General features: G+C 40.9%; 1 protein-coding gene across 1 annotated transcript; it reads right to left on the reverse strand.

Annotated features, from left to right (window-relative positions):
• Positions 1 to 1,289: 1,289 nt before the first annotated feature.
• On the reverse strand, positions 1,290 to 17,735 carry TNNC1 (troponin C1, slow skeletal and cardiac type). The gene is made up of 6 exons (XM_054975798.1): positions 17,621 to 17,735; positions 12,402 to 12,432; positions 10,474 to 10,620; positions 9,949 to 10,063; positions 2,403 to 2,539; positions 1,290 to 1,770 (listed from the first exon to the last, which is right to left on the reverse strand). Exons 1-6 carry the CDS (start codon positions 17,642 to 17,644, stop codon positions 1,739 to 1,741), a joined length of 486 nt encoding a protein of 161 aa, XP_054831773.1. The 5' UTR covers positions 17,645 to 17,735; the 3' UTR covers positions 1,290 to 1,738.
• Between the last annotated feature and the right edge of the window lie 22 nt (positions 17,736 to 17,757).

Here is a 17,757-nt window from a genome sequence, read left to right on the forward strand (position 1 = left end):
TGGGAGGAACAGTGCTTGTATTTAGTGATTATTTAATTTTTAAAAATTCTGTGCTATCTCCCCAGAGATCTGCTTTAGGCAGCCCACAATGTAAAAACAATACAACGATACATGAATAAAACTAACAAGTATAAAAATGATCAGTATTAAACCCAGCAATAAAACAAGCAAGACCCTTCTAGTCACATAAAAACAACATAAACAACAATATTCAGTCACCTAGTATAGTATTCATAAACAGTTCTCAGGCTAGATGCAGACCTTAAAACAATAACTAAAAAAAACCCTTCAGTTAAAAGCCTGGATAAATAGAAAGGTTTTGACTGGGAGCCTAAAAGTCAGTAAAGTAAGGTACTGGGTGATATTTGGGATGTGGGGCAATCCAAAGATGATGACCCACCACTGAAAACACCCTGTCTCTAATCACCACATGCCTTACCTCTGCAGGCAGAGACACAGAGGAAAGTGCTTGGGGACCTTAACTGATGTAGTGGGCCGTACAGGAAGAAGCAGTCCTGCAACTTTGCTTGTTTTAAAATAAGACAAGGGTTTAGTTAGTACACAATGCCAAGGGTGGGGGTTTCTCCCAAACCCATGTCGTTCATATAATACAAAAGTACAAAAAAAATGTATTGTTGTAGCCGTCGGCCATTAACATCCTAACCCCATAGCATAGTACATTTCAGAAAAGTTAGACAAGCCATCATAACAAAATACAAATAGCACAATTCATTTCAGTGTCATTCATATATAACCAACATCTTCTCTCACTACATCTCAGCTCCACCAACAGTGTCCATTTATCAATGTCTTTTGACCATTCTTTCTTTCTTTATACTTCCTCCCCCCTTCCTGGACCTTTCCTCTCTTTCCTTATTTCACCCCCTTATGGACATTAGCCAATAACAACCACAATCACAGTGCTTATACCACACTTATAGACAGATTAGTGCCCCACTCAGAGCAGTGAACAAGGTCAGTGTTATTATTATCCCCACAATAAAGCTGCAGAGCTGGGGCTGAGAGGAGTGGCTTACCCAAGGCCACCTGCACAGCTCGGGGCAGTAGTGGGAGCTGAACCAGCAGAGGGCTGATTTGCTGTGCAGCCCCAATATACCTACTAGCTCCACTGGCATTTAAAACGAGTTCTAGGACAGATTGTGTTTAGGAAAGTATAATATGCTCAATAAGGCCATCACAAGGAAGCACTAATATGAACTCCAGTCGGTTATCCAATGATAACCATGCACCTCAATCATGATGTAGGGATTCCTTAAACCAAACAGCCATTCTAGTTTTTAAATTATTTTATTAGCATTTCAAAAAAAATTAATTTTTGTACACTCAGTATTTTTACATATCACATGAGATCAGCTGAGGATTACAGGAAGGAAGAGACAGCAATCTCCACTGTTAAAGAATCTCAATAGTCGTTCAAGATGTGACTGCCATATTATAGCACATTTTTCATTGGGACCAGGATAACCCATTAATGCATTAAGGACCAAATTATAGTCATTGAAACCAACAGCAATAAAAGGATTACAATAATCTGACTCAATAAATATCTACAGGGTGATGATTTGAGGTGAAATGGCTCATGTTTTCATATTGTTCAGTTCACCAAGTTTGGTACATGTCTTCATGCAACTAACAAGGGCAACAGAACTGATGAAATGGCACAAGACAAAACTGGAGGTGTTCAAAAGAGGAGGCTGCTTCTGCTTGCAGCTGAGGTTTACTCAACACCTTTCATAAACTCCAGGAATTCTGCCGAAGAAAGGAAATAAAAGATGCAAGCGTAATTATATCTCATTTGAAGAGTTAGGGGATGATCCAGTGCTTCCCTCTTTCCTTCATTCCTAATCCCCCCTGTACTGCTTCTTGTTTGGGATTCCCCACTCCTGATTGCCACCCTTTTTAGGTCTTGCCTCTGTGTGTCAGAGAGCTGTGCTTATGCATAGGCTATGCATATTTGTTGCTGTGTGCAGGGTATGGGCTGGGTCATGGCCTTAATCTATATTACTTAATACAGCTTCTAGGCCAAACTCATCCTGCTACCTGTTCTTTTCTTTCTATTTGTTCTTTTTTCTGGAACTATCATCAAAAGCTAATTCAATATCCTGAAAACTAAACAACAGATTCACATGAATTATTGAAAACTGACAAGAACAAGGGACTGTAAGGCACAGTTATTTGAATTCAGAAGCTCATTTGCAGCAATGCAAATTAAGACTTCCATTTAACAGAAGGAAATACATTTGATTATTAAAATGTGGTTCTGGATTTTGAAAATTCTGGGCAAACTAAAATGCATGACCATTTCCTGATTCTTTTTACAAGTTACTGTCTGAGAGAACACTGCTGTTCCTGCTGTGATTGTTGGGCAAAAAGATGCTTACCATCATAGTCAATCTTGCCATCATTATTTTTGTCTCCATCCTTCATCAGTTCTTCAATGTCATCTTCAGTGATGGTTTCTCCTGTAGCCTGCAACATGAGCTTTAGTTCATCCAGGTCTATGTATCCATCTGCATTTCTGTGAAATAATTCAAATGCTCATAAAAGGAAGTAGTCTATTCACAAATATTTATTTAGGGCTGGGAAATTTTCATCAAGGAATGCATTACATATACTAAGTGCCTGTTCAAATATTAATTCCTCTCCCTAATATATTGTGAAAATAAGTGAGGAGATGTCACTTGTCGCTAATCTTTATATATCAAAGGATACGATCCTGCGGGGTGTGGGGTATCTTACAATTTACAAAGGGGAAAGGTTGCAAGCAAATGACTGATAATTTAATAGGGTAAACAAAAATATGAACCTGATTTTTTTCTTCCTACTTAAAAGCTAGCAAATATGAGGGAAAACCAATGGCAGCTGGAAAACAGTGAACAGTCTTGTCAGAAAATTTATCCTAAAAGGTAGGATTTCAGCTAGCATGGCTGGACATTGGTTCAGTTTGGTTCAGGGTACTAAGTGCTGGCAGTTCCTGGCTAGCTGGAAAAGGCTCTCTGTGCGAGTGACAACCTTTGAGCCTTTGACAAACAACCTTGAAAACTAGTCTCAGGGAGTTCCAGTGGCTGTCTTCCCTGAATGTTCTGATAGCACTACTGCCAATTAGTTGTTGTGCCTTGGTTGGTTCTCTGTTGCCTGGTGACTTGCTCAAGGGGTTAGAAAAGAAGGCTTTTGAATACATGTTGGCAGGAAGAAGGGGCAGAGGAGACTGAAAGACCCACCTGGTGCCTCATCTTAGCAAGCCCCCATGCTGCACTTTGGCATTGAAAAGGCCTGCATGCTACCAGTTGGGTAAGCTGAAAAACTATTGGATGTCCATCATAGGAGCTTAAACAAGATAAAGTTTTAAACAGACATAATTTTAGTTTTGCAACAGCTAGGTTGTTTTCTGTATCTCTTGCCTGTTTTTCTTCTTTGAGTGCTTAATGCTTTGCAAACGCTCTCTAAAACCTAATAAAAGATATTTTATTCAAGCAATGTCTGGTTCACTGACTGAAGCGTGAGTGCAACCCAGAAATGAACCCAGGGGCTGCAGAGTCAAGGCCTTGGTGAAGGCAGAACTCTCAGCCCAAAACTTTAAAAGAATCAAGCTTCCCTCCTGCCTGCCTGTCAAGAGTAGCTGTGTTCAGCGCCTGAAGCAGGAGGCTGGGGGGCTTGAACAATACAAGTCTTGTGAATGAAGTCTCAAAGCTCCAGTGGCAATGATAGCCATTTTCAGTCGTCCAGTCTATTGAGAAGCTTGTGAGCCTTCTTTGCAATTCAGATCTGGCTGCTATTATTTATGTCTTCAGAAATGTGAGGCTGAAGAACTTTATAGGTACAGCTGAAAACTTGCAGCCAGTGTCAGCTCAGCTGTTCCTTTCTCTTGTACACTGAAATCTCTAAAATAATTAACAAAGATTCTCTGTGAAACCTCCTGAAATAGCAAATGTTCTCTCAGTATCTGTGTATAATATATATAAGCACAGAATAACATTCTTAGAGGATTCTCAACAGTCATGGAACTCACTTCCTATTCAAGGACCAACAAAGCTTGAGTCTCACTGTAATGTGTTTAAAGTCTTAATTCTGAGCGACTACTGTTAGACATGTATTTAGTAGTGTTAAATAGGGATGTGCAATTCGAGTTCGAAATTTGGCAAAAATACTGAATTTAATCTGATTCAGTAAAATTCAGTATTACCGAACTGAGATAAGTTCGGTAATACCTAACTGAAATTTGGCAATACCAAATTTAAGTTTATGGAATTTATTCAGTAAAATTCAGGAAGCACCACAGCACTGTTCCTTGCTGTTCCTTTGCTAAAGGACAGCAAAGAAACACTGCTTTCTGCCTTTTTTAACCCAATGGGAGGGGGGAGGAGGGGGAGTGAGTCAGAGAGGAAAGGGGAGTGTGAGGTGGCCAATCCTAGCACCAGCTCTCTTTTTCTAGTCAATGATATTCTGAATGAGTGTCTTTTAAAAACTGCTGGAAGGAGTTAAATTAGAAGGCTTGCCACAGTCAATCTCCATTTTGCTCTGGCCTGGAGACTGAGAGACACTGCTTGCTTGCTTGCTTGCTGCTACTGGCTGCTGGCAGAATTGAGTATCCCATAGGAAACAATGGCTGAATTTTACTGAATTTGCTCTGTATTACCAAACTGAATTGGAGAATGAATTCGGTATTCCCCAAATTCTGAATCCCCCCACCCCCATTTTGGTATTACCAAACCAAATCAACTGATTTTTTTTCCTGTGCACACCCCTAGTGTTAGGCTCTTGAAGGCTGTGACTAGACGGTTGAAACGGAGCAGGCTGAAGTTGAATTCTATGCACCTGGTCCATGGGTTCTTGGGTTCTGGAATCTGGCTCCCAGCCCTTGATGGGGCACCTCTCACACCTGTGAGGAGTCTGGGCGTGGCCTTGGATGTCTCCCTATCAATGGAGACCCAGGTCATAGCAGTTGCCCAATCTGCATTTTTCCACCTTTGCCTGATCAGGCAGTGTGTTCCTTACCTTTCAGCCCCTGACCTTGCTGCTGTGATCCATGCAATGGTCACCTCCAGATTGGACTACTGCAACTCACTCTATGCCCGGCTATCCTTGTCCCTACTCCAGAAGTCCAGAATGCGGCAGTGTGCATTCTGACCAGGACTCTGTTCCAGTCACATAAAATACCAGTTTTGTGCCAGCTGCACTGGCTCCCAGTGGAATTCTGGATTAAGTTCAAGGTCTTGGCACTGACCTTTAAAGCTCTTAGCAGACTGGGACCAACATACCTGCGGCTCTGGCACAAACCTGGTGGAACTCTCCATTAGTATAGACTTGGGCCCAACAGGATTTATTATCTTTCCTTTGGGCCTGCAAGATGGAGTTGTTCCTCCAGGCATGCTGTGGTTGAGGCAAGCATCCTCCCCCCTCAATCAGCCTCCCACCAGGGGGATATAATCCTCCCTGGTTTGCCGAACATCAAACAGCTTGCCACCCTCCCCCCATGGGTTTCTTGTATATAGAGAGTTTGTGCAATAAGAATGCTACAATGTTTTTACTTAATGTGTTTTAATTATCATGCTGCCTCTTTTATATTTTTTCTGTGATCCCCTCCAAACCTGATTTTCAGGGAGAGCGGAATATAAATGTAATGAAATAAATAAATTATATTTTATATAGTGTGCATTTTACTTAAAATGTGTTGAATCTTAAAGAATTGCAAATCAAGTATTTGCAAAAAGGGATGTTTTTCATTTCCCCCTTCCTGTTGCAGCCCCCAATGCCAGAAACTGCCTGTGAATAGGCATGGGTACGAACCAAAAAAATGTAATGAACCAGTGGTTCATGGTTTGGTGCCGCCGATGTACCTGAACTAATGAACCAAAATGAACATTTCCCGCTGGAACCTGTTCGAGGTTCGTGGTTCATGGGCATCAGAACGCCCCCTTTTGGACTTAGAGAGCCCATATTCCCAGGGAGTGTTTAGCAGGCTCTCTTCCAGCCAGCAACCAGGTTTGGTCAAAATTGCAATAGGGATCTTGGAGTTATACCCTCTCCAATCCGAGGCCCCCAGGAAACTCCCATTTGATACAATTAGAGCCACCAGTTGATGTTGGCCCAGTGTACAAGGGGTTGGCCGTCAGAACTGCCTATCAGGGTTGGCAGGGATGAGATTGGAGTGTCCATGGCTACAGAACACCCCCCTTCCCCCTCCCTCCCCCGGGTGTCTTCTCCCATGTAACCAATTGTAACCAATTTGCAGCTCTATGGTTGGAAGGAAGACCTGCCAATCAAGGTAAGCTGGGCTTCGATCCGGGTTTCTAGGGCAACAGAAGGAGTGCAGACAGAGTTCAGGCATTCCCCCAGCTCCATTTCCAAGGGAATTGATTGATGGTGCCTGACTATCTGGCTTCATGAACCACGGCGAATGCAACGAACCGGGCTTCCAACGAATGCTGGTTCATTGGCCTTGGACCCTCATGAACCACCGGTTCACGAACAGACGATCAGGCGGTTCGTGGGTTTTTTTGGTTCATAATGCGGTTTGTGCCCATGTTTACCTGTGAATCTCCTGTGCCACATACCTTAACATTCCTAAAAGTTCCTGATCCTCAGAAGTTCACAGGGCACTTTGGGCTACAGTGGCAAAGGGAAGATGGCAAAAATGTCTTCTGTTAACTTGCTGTTTTGTGGTTCTTAAGGATCCAACCCACAGCCTAGCGTGCTACTGTAGATGATTGCAGTGCACGCAAATTGTGTGTGTCACTCATACAATGGCATGCACTCCCCCATCATTACCTCACTATATTTTCACTGTTTAAAGCATTTCCCCCCAATCTTTGCTATAATTCCAGAAGCAAGCTGGTCTAGATGAAAAATGCTTAAAGCACAGACAGTTTCCCACTGTATCAAAGACAGTGCAATTGATCTCATACAGAGGGACATAGAATCATAGAATCATAGAGTTGGAAGGGGCCATACAGACCATCTAGTCCAACCCCCTGCCCAATGCAGGATCAGCCTAAAGCATCTCTGACAAGTATTCATCCAGCCTCTTCTTGAAAACTGCCAGTGAAGGGGAGCTCACCACCTCCCGAGGCAGCTGATTCCACTTTTGAACTACTCTGACCGTGAAAAAGTTTTTCCTAATATCCAGCCAGTACCTTTGTGCATGTAGTTTTAGCCCATTGCTTCGCGTCCTACCCTCTACTGGAAAAGCTCTTTGCCCTCCTCCAAATGACAGCCTTTCAAATATTTAAAGAGAGCAATCATGTCCCCCCTCAACCTCCTCTTCTCCAAACTAAACATTCCTAAGGCCCTCAGCCTTTCCTCGTAGGGCTCAGTCTCCAGACCCCTGATCATTCTTGTCACTCTCCTCTGCACCCTCTCGATTTTGTCCACATCCTTTTTGAGCTGAGGCCTCCAGAACTGCACACAATACTCCAGGTGTGGCCTGACCAAGGCAGTATAGAGAGGGGCTATGACCTCCTGCGATTTCAATGCTATGGCCCCTTTGATACAACCCAGGATTGAATTAGCCTTTTTTGCCACCGCATCACACTGCCTGCTCATATTCAGTTTACAGTCCACTCTTACCCCAAGATCCCTTTCACATATACTACTGCCCAGAAGTGTATCCCCCATCCAGTATTTGTGCTTCTCATTTTTGTGGCCCAGATGTAATACTGTGCACTTGTCTTTGTTGAATTGCATCCTATTCACAGCTGCCCACTTCTCCAGAGTATTCAGGTCTTGTTGAATTGGCTGTGGCTACTAAGAAACTGAGGCAAATGTTTCTTGCTGTATTTGTGTGTTTATTTAACTTGCTTACTCATTTATCTATTTGTTATTTATATTTGTATCCTGCTTTTCAACTAAAAATTGGCTCCCAATATACCTCATAGTTTTATATAAATTTGGTTTAAATCACAAATACTCATACTCATGTAGTTTGTTAATCTCTGTAGTTGTTTATATCTGTACAAATTCACCTGATGGTCAAAAATAAGCTCAGTATTACTTTCATCTTTGATAATTAATTAAAAATAGCTGAAGAAATTGTGATTCATTTTTCTGATAACTGGAAATAAGTGCTAAATTTGGCCTTTGTAATCTTGCTGCAGAAATTAATGAGCAATATCGGATTTATTTTAGATGCACCTGCAGATTATCTCATCATCTGTTAGAGGACCAATAATTTTATCTAGAGACAATCATATGTTAAAATTATAAAAACTTGTTTTAGTTTTGACAGTCGCAGTATCTGTGGATGGCTTTCTAAAAAGAAAATCTAAGTGAGATATTTCTGGGTATATTGGGTTTTTAAAAAATTCAAAGCATTCTAAACAATCAGCTAAAAACCTGAATAGCTTTAAATTTTATATATTCAGTTAGGTTTGAGAAATGTTGGGTGATTTGATTTTCATTGGATGAGCTTTTTCAACAATAGCAAGATTTAGTTATATATTTCTTAAATTTTTGCCTGATTAAAAGAGTTATGCTTTATTTTTTAAAAAAATTACCTCTGAAAAATTAACTCACTCTTTAAGTGTTCTATAAAAGATAGTCTTTCTAGTCTACCTTACCTACATAGATTCCAATGAGTTCTCTAGTGCCAGTTAGTTAAGGAAATAATTCTCACAAGTTAATTTGGCACAGACACTTACTTGGATGCAAATGAGATAATTTGTTAATCAGAATTCAAAATCTAATACAAAAGATAAAATTTAATACAATTATTCTTTGAAGGGAGTAGCTGCCCACTGGATCAGGGTTTTACAGAGGGGTGTGGTGCTGCTTCCTGCCTTCCTTTTGAGGGCTACTGATGGCAGTTAAAAGTCAAAGGGAAAGGGGTCTTGAGGCATAGTGGAAATGTGGCTTTGAATTTAGTGTTCCCTTTTGTTAAGTTGTATTTGACATTTTTATGTTGTTATAACCTTTGGTTGAACTATATAATGACATATTAAAGCAATGAAGCATAATGAGGAAAGGAGGGGAAAGAGGCAATGCTTAACTCCCTTCACCTGTATTCTCAATTTTATGTTAAAAATAGACACTCACGTGCACATGTTTTATAGATTAACAGACAGAAACATAAATAAATGCAATTGAATCCTGTCATTGTCTATTTTGGCCTTTAACCTTGGAGGATTTTTTTTCCTCACAGGCAGCCATGTTAGGTAACCAGAATGCTTGGATTTTTCATATATGTAATTCTCATGCTTGGCTTTCTAGACTTACTGGAAAAGACAATAATGCTAGCAAAAGTTGAAGATAGTAGGAAAAGAGGAAGGCCTAACATGAGATTGGTTGACTCAATAAAGGAAGCTCCAGCCTTCAGTTTGCAAGACCTGAGCAAGGCTGTCAATAACATTTGGGAAGTCCTTAATTCATAAGGACACCTTACCTGACGGCACATAATACACACACACACTGCTGACCCCACTGTGTGGATCAAAGAATCTATACAATGGGGCAATCCAGGGCTAGGTAGATTTTTCTGCGAAGCTAGGGAAACCCTAAATCTGAAAATTTTAAATAAAAAGTAATGTAGGTTGTTAAAAGCCTGTCCATCCTTTCCCTGTAACTCATAATGTCTGCATAAGTATGAACATTGTGAAAAAGAAAACATTTTTTTAAAAGATAGGAAGTTACCAAATCGAGGGGGGAAACATGTAACTGGAAAATTGGGGAGAGGGAAGAAAGCACCTGAAGTAAGAGTTAGGAAGGGGAAATGAAAGTGGTGAGAAGGTTGGGGAGGGGGAGGTAAATGTGCTATTCAGATCATCAGTGGGACCAAGCATGAGGGAAGGAAGTGGGGACCAGTGGGGATGATGGGAGTTTTCCTCCTCTGAAAGGCTTCACGGGTTTAGTATAATATTCTTAAGCATAAATATTTATGCCAGCTCATTGTGATTAGTCCATTAGTCCATGATGTATACTAATCAAGGCACTTACTTATCAAACATTCTGAAGAGATCTGAAAGCTCCTCTTCTGATTTTCCTTTGCTGTCATCTTTCATACACCTGACCATCATAACTAAGAACTCATCAAAATCTACAGTGCCACTGCCTGTCAACAACACAGAATTTTAAAAAAATGCTAGTGTAACCCATCTCCCAGCTTGAACAAATTGACAATAAATTGTGCTTTAGATTTCAAATATGATGAAAAGAAAATTAAAAATTATAAACGGTTGAGGATAGCTTTTACTTTAAGGGATCACAGTGTACGTTGTTATCACTCCTCGTTATCTGACATTGGAAAACTTGTATGAGGGTTAGGTTTAAAAGTTCTTTCTTAACTTCTTCCTTCTTCATTCACCCCTTGAATTCAAAGAACTCCTAAGAAGGGAGTTCATTGAAGACCACCTTTTTTTCTTTTTCTGCCTCCCATCATCCCTCCACCAAAAATATTCCATGATATTTAAAGCTTCCTTTCTCAATGTTTAACCATCTACAAGTCGGGAAGATGTTGCTCACCATCTTCATCTACTTCATCAATCATCTCTTGTAGCTCTTCAGGGGTAGGATTCTGCCCCAGCATTCTCATGACTTTTCCCAGCTCCTTTGTGCTGATGCACCCATCCTCGGCACCAAGGACAAAGATGTCAAAAGCAGCCTTGAATTCTATAGAGAGAAATGAAATCAGTGTTTATTGTTGTGCTGTTTTTAACAACACAAAACTTCACAAAGTCAAATTGATTGCAGACTTCCCAGCCATGGTGGTCAGGAGTAGAGATGGGCACGAACAGAAAAAAAAACCTGAACATGATGTTGGTTGTTCGTTGCCATCCACGAACAGGGACTCACGAACAACCACGAACATGACTCTGTTCACAAACATGTTCATGGTTGGCTCTTTGTGGGGCCAGCAGGCTCTCCTCCAGCCATCAAGATCCCTACTGCACTCCTCCCAGAAACCTGACCTGAGCAGGCACCAGAAGAGGTACCAATAATAAATAATAGCTTGGCCCAGAGCCTGGCAGCAGCCCTGGAACTTGAAGGGGTAGATCCCTATCCCACCACACACAAAGAAAATTCAAGCTCCAATGCACTCTCTCTATCAAAATGCCAACAGCAACTGTCTCTCTCTCCACTGTCTGCAAAGTCAGAGCTGGGAGCCCCCCTCTCCCCTGGTCTTTTCTCCCTTGTTGTAACAAATTTGGAGCTCCACACTTGAAAGGAAGACCTGTCTATCAAGTGAAATTGGGCTTAGATTGGGGTTTCCAGGGCAACAGTAGGAGTTCAGAAGGAGTTCAGACAATCCCTGCCTAAGTTGCCAAGGGAATTGATTGCAGGTGCCAGACTATCTGGCTTGATGAACAGCAAGATGAACAGCAACGAATGAGGCTTGCAACGACCACCTGTGCATTTAGAATGGGGCCTCACAAACAGCTTGTTCGCGAACAGCAGATTGAGCCGTTCGTGGCTCTTTTTGGTTCGTATTGCTGTTCGTGCCCATCTCTAGTCAGGAGATGCCTAGCAGAGATCTCTTGTTTCCTCATTAGGAAAAATATATGACTTCCATCATGTGTGTGTGTACCATTAAGTAGCAATTAAGAATTTTGCTGCACTTTTATAACATTTCATCTCTTCAAAGCAGAATCTCATGAAACAGGGCTAAACCCTATGTACATATCAATATCAACCCGTATGATACATATCAATAGGCTTTGTAGATATAGTTAAGAATCCTGCAAAAAGAAGTGTCTCAATCATTTGTACATAGCCATTTGTATATGTGTCGGGAGGGGTGGTGCCAATAGGCACAACTGGGCTCTCCTCTGTGTGCTTGGAACTGGACACACTTTGAACAACTGAACAAAGCTACATTCCTGTCTCTCAAACAATAAATCAAAATCTCCATGCTGCATACCTAGATAAAGTTCAGGTAGCGAAAGGGCTCAGCTCCAATGAGCCAGAGTTTCAGGCTTGATTGGAATGCTAGCAGCTGCTTTAGAGTTTTTCTAAAAGGAGTTTGAAACAACCTGCTCAGCCCAGAAAGAAAAGAAAAACTATTCCTAGAGATATGAAATGAATCTGGAAGCTTGATGGGCTTTTACAGTAGGATATTAGCCCTGAAAGGTACAGCTCTCTGCCTCCACTGCTGAAATACTACCCCTATATGAAGGAGACATCTGTTGTTCAGGATGTTAAGGGGGGGGGAGGAGGGTTTGAAAAGAGTATTTCAGTCCTGAAGAAGAAATATGAAGACCAGACAATGCTGCCAAAATATTACTGTATAAAATCAACCAGCTCTTTAAGGCTGCATTGGGTTTTTTTGGGGGGGGGTGGATATTGGCTGGTTTTCATGGGTAGCGATTAACTGGTGACTGTCAGTCCTTTTACTCCAATTATAGTCTGACAATGGAGCACATTCTTTGAAAGATTAAGTGGCATTCACTCACCATTTTTTTGTTCTTCTGTCAGCTGTTCAACCTTTATATATATATAAAAAACAATTATTATATAATAAAGAATTTGAGTCAGATAATATGCAATTTTCTCATACAAGAAGTCTTCTACAAGTGCAAGGAGTCATCTTGTTATCATCTTGTTACTTCAGTCAAGCACAGTGCTATCTTAAACAAAGTTATACCTTCTAAGCTCATTGATTTCAATGGACTTAGAAGAGTGTAACGCTGCTTAGGATGCCACTGCAAATCTCATAGAGATAGACCATAACTGCAGACATACCACAATCGGATGTTGCTTGATTAAGAAATAATTTATCCTGTCCCCATCACCTGAATTAATTGATTCTATCCTACTACATAAAAGGCAAGCTGTATTGGTGACGACTCACTTTTTACCCCACATAGGCACACTTGCACGCCCCTCTGTGGGGATAAAAAGTGAGTTGTCAGCAACACAGCTTGCCTTGGAAGCCCCAAAGAGGCCAACATGGCGGTGGGAAGGCCCAGCATGGCGGCATGGCCACTGCATGGTCTTGGGAGGGCCACACCACTGGACCAGGTCTCCCTGCCATCTGCGTAGGGTTGCCAGTCCCCCACTGGGAGCGGGCAACGTGCCTGCCAGGGCACACTCTGTGGTGGTGCAGTGCTCTTCTGCATGCTGCAGTAAGCCCACTGCAGAGTGCAGGAGCACTCCAGGGCCCCTTGCGCTGCCACAGAAGTGTTCCTGGTCTCCACAGCAGCCCAATTCAAGCCAAATCAAGCCTGATGCCCCAGGGAGCGCAGAAGTGCTCCCTGGAGCATCACATGGCCAGCACAATAAAGTCACAACCCAGAAGTGATGTCATCATGTAGCCCAGGAGCACATATGCTTTGCGCACACATGAGGATGACCCAAAGGTGAGTGCTAGGTCTTCCATCTGGAGGGTAAGGGGATCTGGCAACCCTACCCCTGCTCCAAGATTCTGAAGGGCCACGGATGTGGCAAGGAGGCCCGGCCTCGCAGTGTGGCCCTCCAAAGGCCACACAGCAGCCACAGAAGTGACAGAGAAGTCAGGCACAGTACTACAGCCCTCCAAAGGCCCTGCAGCCGGGGCCTGCCAATCTGTTTTGTAGAGCCTGTTGAATTCTTCCATACAACGGGCTCTGTTGCTAGTGTTTAATAAGAACCATATCTTCATTTATTGTTTTTTTTTTAGCTAGCTCCTCATTTAGGGGTACTGAATAATGATTTACACGATTGCTTTGTGTGTCAAATTTAATACAATACGTTAACTTTCTCAGTAGATTTTGTAATTTTGAACTATTTTACAATGTTTCCACATATCTTCAGATTACAGTCTCCCATGTCACGGTTCAAACCACTCTTCTGATTACAGAAAAACTACATGGAGTCAAATAATTCATAAAACTATATCAACAAGCCAAAGAAAGCAATCCTAGATAGGTTTACTCAGGTTTACTCAGGAACCTGCTCCTGTTGATTCAATGGGGCTTTTCCCTGGAAAATTGTTCTTAGGATTGAACTGAAAATCACTCACAAAAACAACTGCTGAAGTCAACAAATAAATATCGATTGTGTGATGCTCACCTACCATTTTCCAGTTTTAGGCATGCTTTGCCCTATGCTTTTTTTAAAAGAAAAAAATTAAGCTGCATTAAAGCTGGATTCAAAATGATGATATCCCCAATGATACACAGATTAAAGAAAGGATGAAACCTGTTCACTTGGGAACCTTGCCAGGATACTTGTAATCACATGATCTACATTTTGTTCTTGAACTCTTGAAAGATATATTGGTGCTTTAGTTGTTTAAAAAACTTTCCACTACTTGCAGAATTTCAGATGTCTGACTTCATCCAAAATAAGGGTCTTCCACCTTCAAAGATGCATGTAACAACCAATCATAGAACTGATGGTTTATTACTTAAAATATATCCTAATATTATCTGTTTACATTACTCCTGTTAAATTCTTACTGTTTGTCAACGCTTATCATCAAGTACTTAAGAGTTTTCATTTTGGCCCTAATCCCCATCCTCCTCCTCTTCAAGACTCACTTCTTTGCAAAGATTTTCCTGAACAATCCCCCCCTTGGTTTATCTGCTGACTTTCCCATATACCATCCTGAGTTCTCCTTCCTGTTCCCCAAGTTCTCACAAGCACTGGCTCTCCAGCTGGGAAAGCACCATCATCATGCCCATCTATACACTCCCTAGTACACAGCTGATAAGAAATACTAGAAACAGCATCAACAATTTCCTGTGCTTGTTCTGCATTTCAAAAGAATTTCGTCATCCTATTGTTCCTTATTCCCAATAACTGTTTTGCTCTCTTTAGGTTCTGAACACGTCTTCAGAATAAACTGATACTTCTAGCTTAGATTTTTTTAAAAATGAACAATGAAGTTCATTGTGAAGCCAGAACTGACCCATAAAAGTACTGATCTATAAAAGTAACGCCTCTCTCCTACTAAGCTCCTATTCCATTAAAAAAAGAACTGGACAACCCCAGAGATGACAGATGACAAGGACTATCTGTATTGGACAGTTATAGATAACAATAGTAGCAAGAAGTCTGTGCAGAATTTCATAGTGAAATCTAAATCCTTTTATCTAAGCCTCTGTGATAGAAGTGGAGCAGCTGGGAACTGTTCTTTCATTGTGATGGCAGAAAAAAAAAGGGTCACTGGAGACAGCAAACAACTGCCCCTTGTCACTTTTATGCATCCCACATAACTTGACTATTTTGGCATGCAGGCTATTTTTATGTCCTACTGACTGAGGTGCTGCTAGTAAGAATACTGATTGTTCACCGAAGCTGATTGGCATGGTATTTATCTGTGGAGCCTTTTATCTTGACAAATGTCCCTGGCAGTGTTCTTTGTGCAGTTCACTAGCGTCTGGAAACTGTACCAAAATTAGCCCTGCCTAAAAGATATGTGAGTGGGCAAGGTGATTGGGTTCTTTTAATCCACTTGGAACAGCTGCATTTTAAAAGTATTGGATGGATTCATTCAGTACACAATTAAATTTGCCCATCATTTTGCAGTAAATTAGATCTTTAGTTCTTTCATCTCCAGTTAGACTCTCTGGTTACTGGCTTTTCGTTGTTATTTTTGTAGAGTCATGATCTTCACTTGGACATGAAGCACACTAGGAAGCCTTTACTATCACATCTCTCAGCCTAATTTACACTATAGGATTATTGTAGTATACTTATTTTTAATCTATGTATTTATTCCCTACATTTCTTTACAATGAGATCCAGTGTGCCTTGCATTATTCCCCTTTTCTCCATTTTATCCTCACAGACTTGAGAGGTAGATGAGGCTGAGCAGGGCTTTTTTTCTGGGAAAAGAGGTGGTGGAACTCAGTGGGTTGGCGGCACAGAGGTCAATCTAAACTCCCCTCTGTCTGGAGATCAGGGGGCGGGGCCACCAGCCATGTGACCATTTTCAAGAGGTTCCGGAACTCCGTTCCCCCTGAAAAAAAAGCCCTAAGGCTGAGAGAGAATGACTGGCCCAAGGTCATCCAGAGGGTTTCCATGACAAAGAAGAATTTCCAACCTAGGTCTCTAGGTCCTAGTCCGGTCACCTAACCACTATACCATCAACCCTTTGTTGGCAAAAATACATGAAGTACAGTCTGTGTAATTTCTATGAAAATCAAGTGTATAGTAACCATTCACAATGGCATCAGTACTAGGGACTTATCTTGTAATTCTGGTAAGGATGATTAAGTTAAGAGAAATAAAAACCCAATATAAAAATTGCTCTTCAAAATTGTGATAAAATTTCCCTCACTGGATTTATGATCTTATTCATTGAATAAATTCCTTGCACAATTGCCCTGCCTTCCACTAATAGTCAGCTGAATTTCAGCGGTCTGTGTGTGATTGTAGCCCCCTTTCTCAGTATGCAATGCAAAGCATATGGAACCAAATGCACCATATTCTCTTGTATATTCTTTTGCTTAAAAAAAGATTTTCATACTTTAGGTAATCGTGTGTCCACAACCTAAACACTTTGTGGATTATTTACAGCACAGAGCAGCTGTATAAATCTCCTTTGGAGAGTTTATCACTCACCAGGATATATTCATCCCTTCTCCATCTGTTTTCTTAGGGATTCATAACACTTTTCACCACAGAAAACAGACTCCCAATTAATTTCCAGAACAGCAAGAACTATACTTCCACTCTCTTCCCTCCCATAATGAAAGATGAATTCATTAGACTATTTATATTATTGTAGTTAGTTTATGTGATTACTCCTCTTCATGGGTTAAAATCAGAATTGGCCAAATTCAGTTAGGATTGTGATTCCTTCTTCTCATTAAATGTAATATTTTGTTTTACCATTTCTTTTACAGAGTGGTAGTTAAAAGCAAAGAGAAAACCATTACAACAGTGCAGTTTTGTGGGCACCTTCATTGTCGATATTTAGGGGTGGGAAAGAGGAGAATTCCACATCAACTTCTTCACAATATATCTATACACTCATTTATCTGGCAAAAAAACTCCAGAAAATTAAGGTTTTAATATATACAAAAAAATGGTTGGACATTCTGTGTTTCCTATAGATTTCATTAGATACGATCATAAAAAATTGAAAGTAATTTTAAAATTGTTTTTAATCATCCAAATGTATTTAAATCCTACAGTTGCTCATACCACCCCATTAAATACGCTTAAACAAGTCAGACTCATCATACAATCAAGCTGTATATACAAGCCTGAATTTTTACACAGAATACAACCAGCTGAGATTTTACCAAAGCAACCCAACAGTACATTGTAGAAGAAATTACTTAAGAGGAAACTTAGCTGTGTAACAGATTTCTTTCATCAAATGGAAACCTTAAATAGAAGGTTCTACATTAGTAGAGTTAAAATTTATTATCAAAGTTACATTGACATCTTAATTATCATTAGTAGCATCAGAAAGAATACTAGTAGTTCTCATGCCTTGTTAGGAACAAAGGGTGCTACCCTACGCAAGTCTATCCAGTGGGGCTTGCTTCCAGGAACATACTCTAAAACTGCAGTCTTAGAGTGTCACACATGGCCCCCCACCCCACGGGCACAGTATCTTCAGGGAACTGGCTTGTGTTCTAAGAAATCCAAACAATACTTCCTATGTTTTCACTGTAATTCCTGTATTTTCACTGTAATTCAGAACTATACCATGCTATATGGAAATCTTACTTACCGCTGCCTTGTAAATATCATCCATATTTGATTATTGTTGGTCAGCAGCTGGGCTGAGATGACAAATTGTACAGAGACAAGCTTCAGGTCTCTGTCACTCTCTGTTCCTTGATGCTTTGCTTATATAGTAGGCTAACA

Source organism: Eublepharis macularius, chromosome 4, assembly GCF_028583425.1.
Source record: "Eublepharis macularius isolate TG4126 chromosome 4, MPM_Emac_v1.0, whole genome shotgun sequence".
Taxonomy (NCBI): Eukaryota; Metazoa; Chordata; class Lepidosauria; order Squamata; family Eublepharidae; genus Eublepharis; species Eublepharis macularius.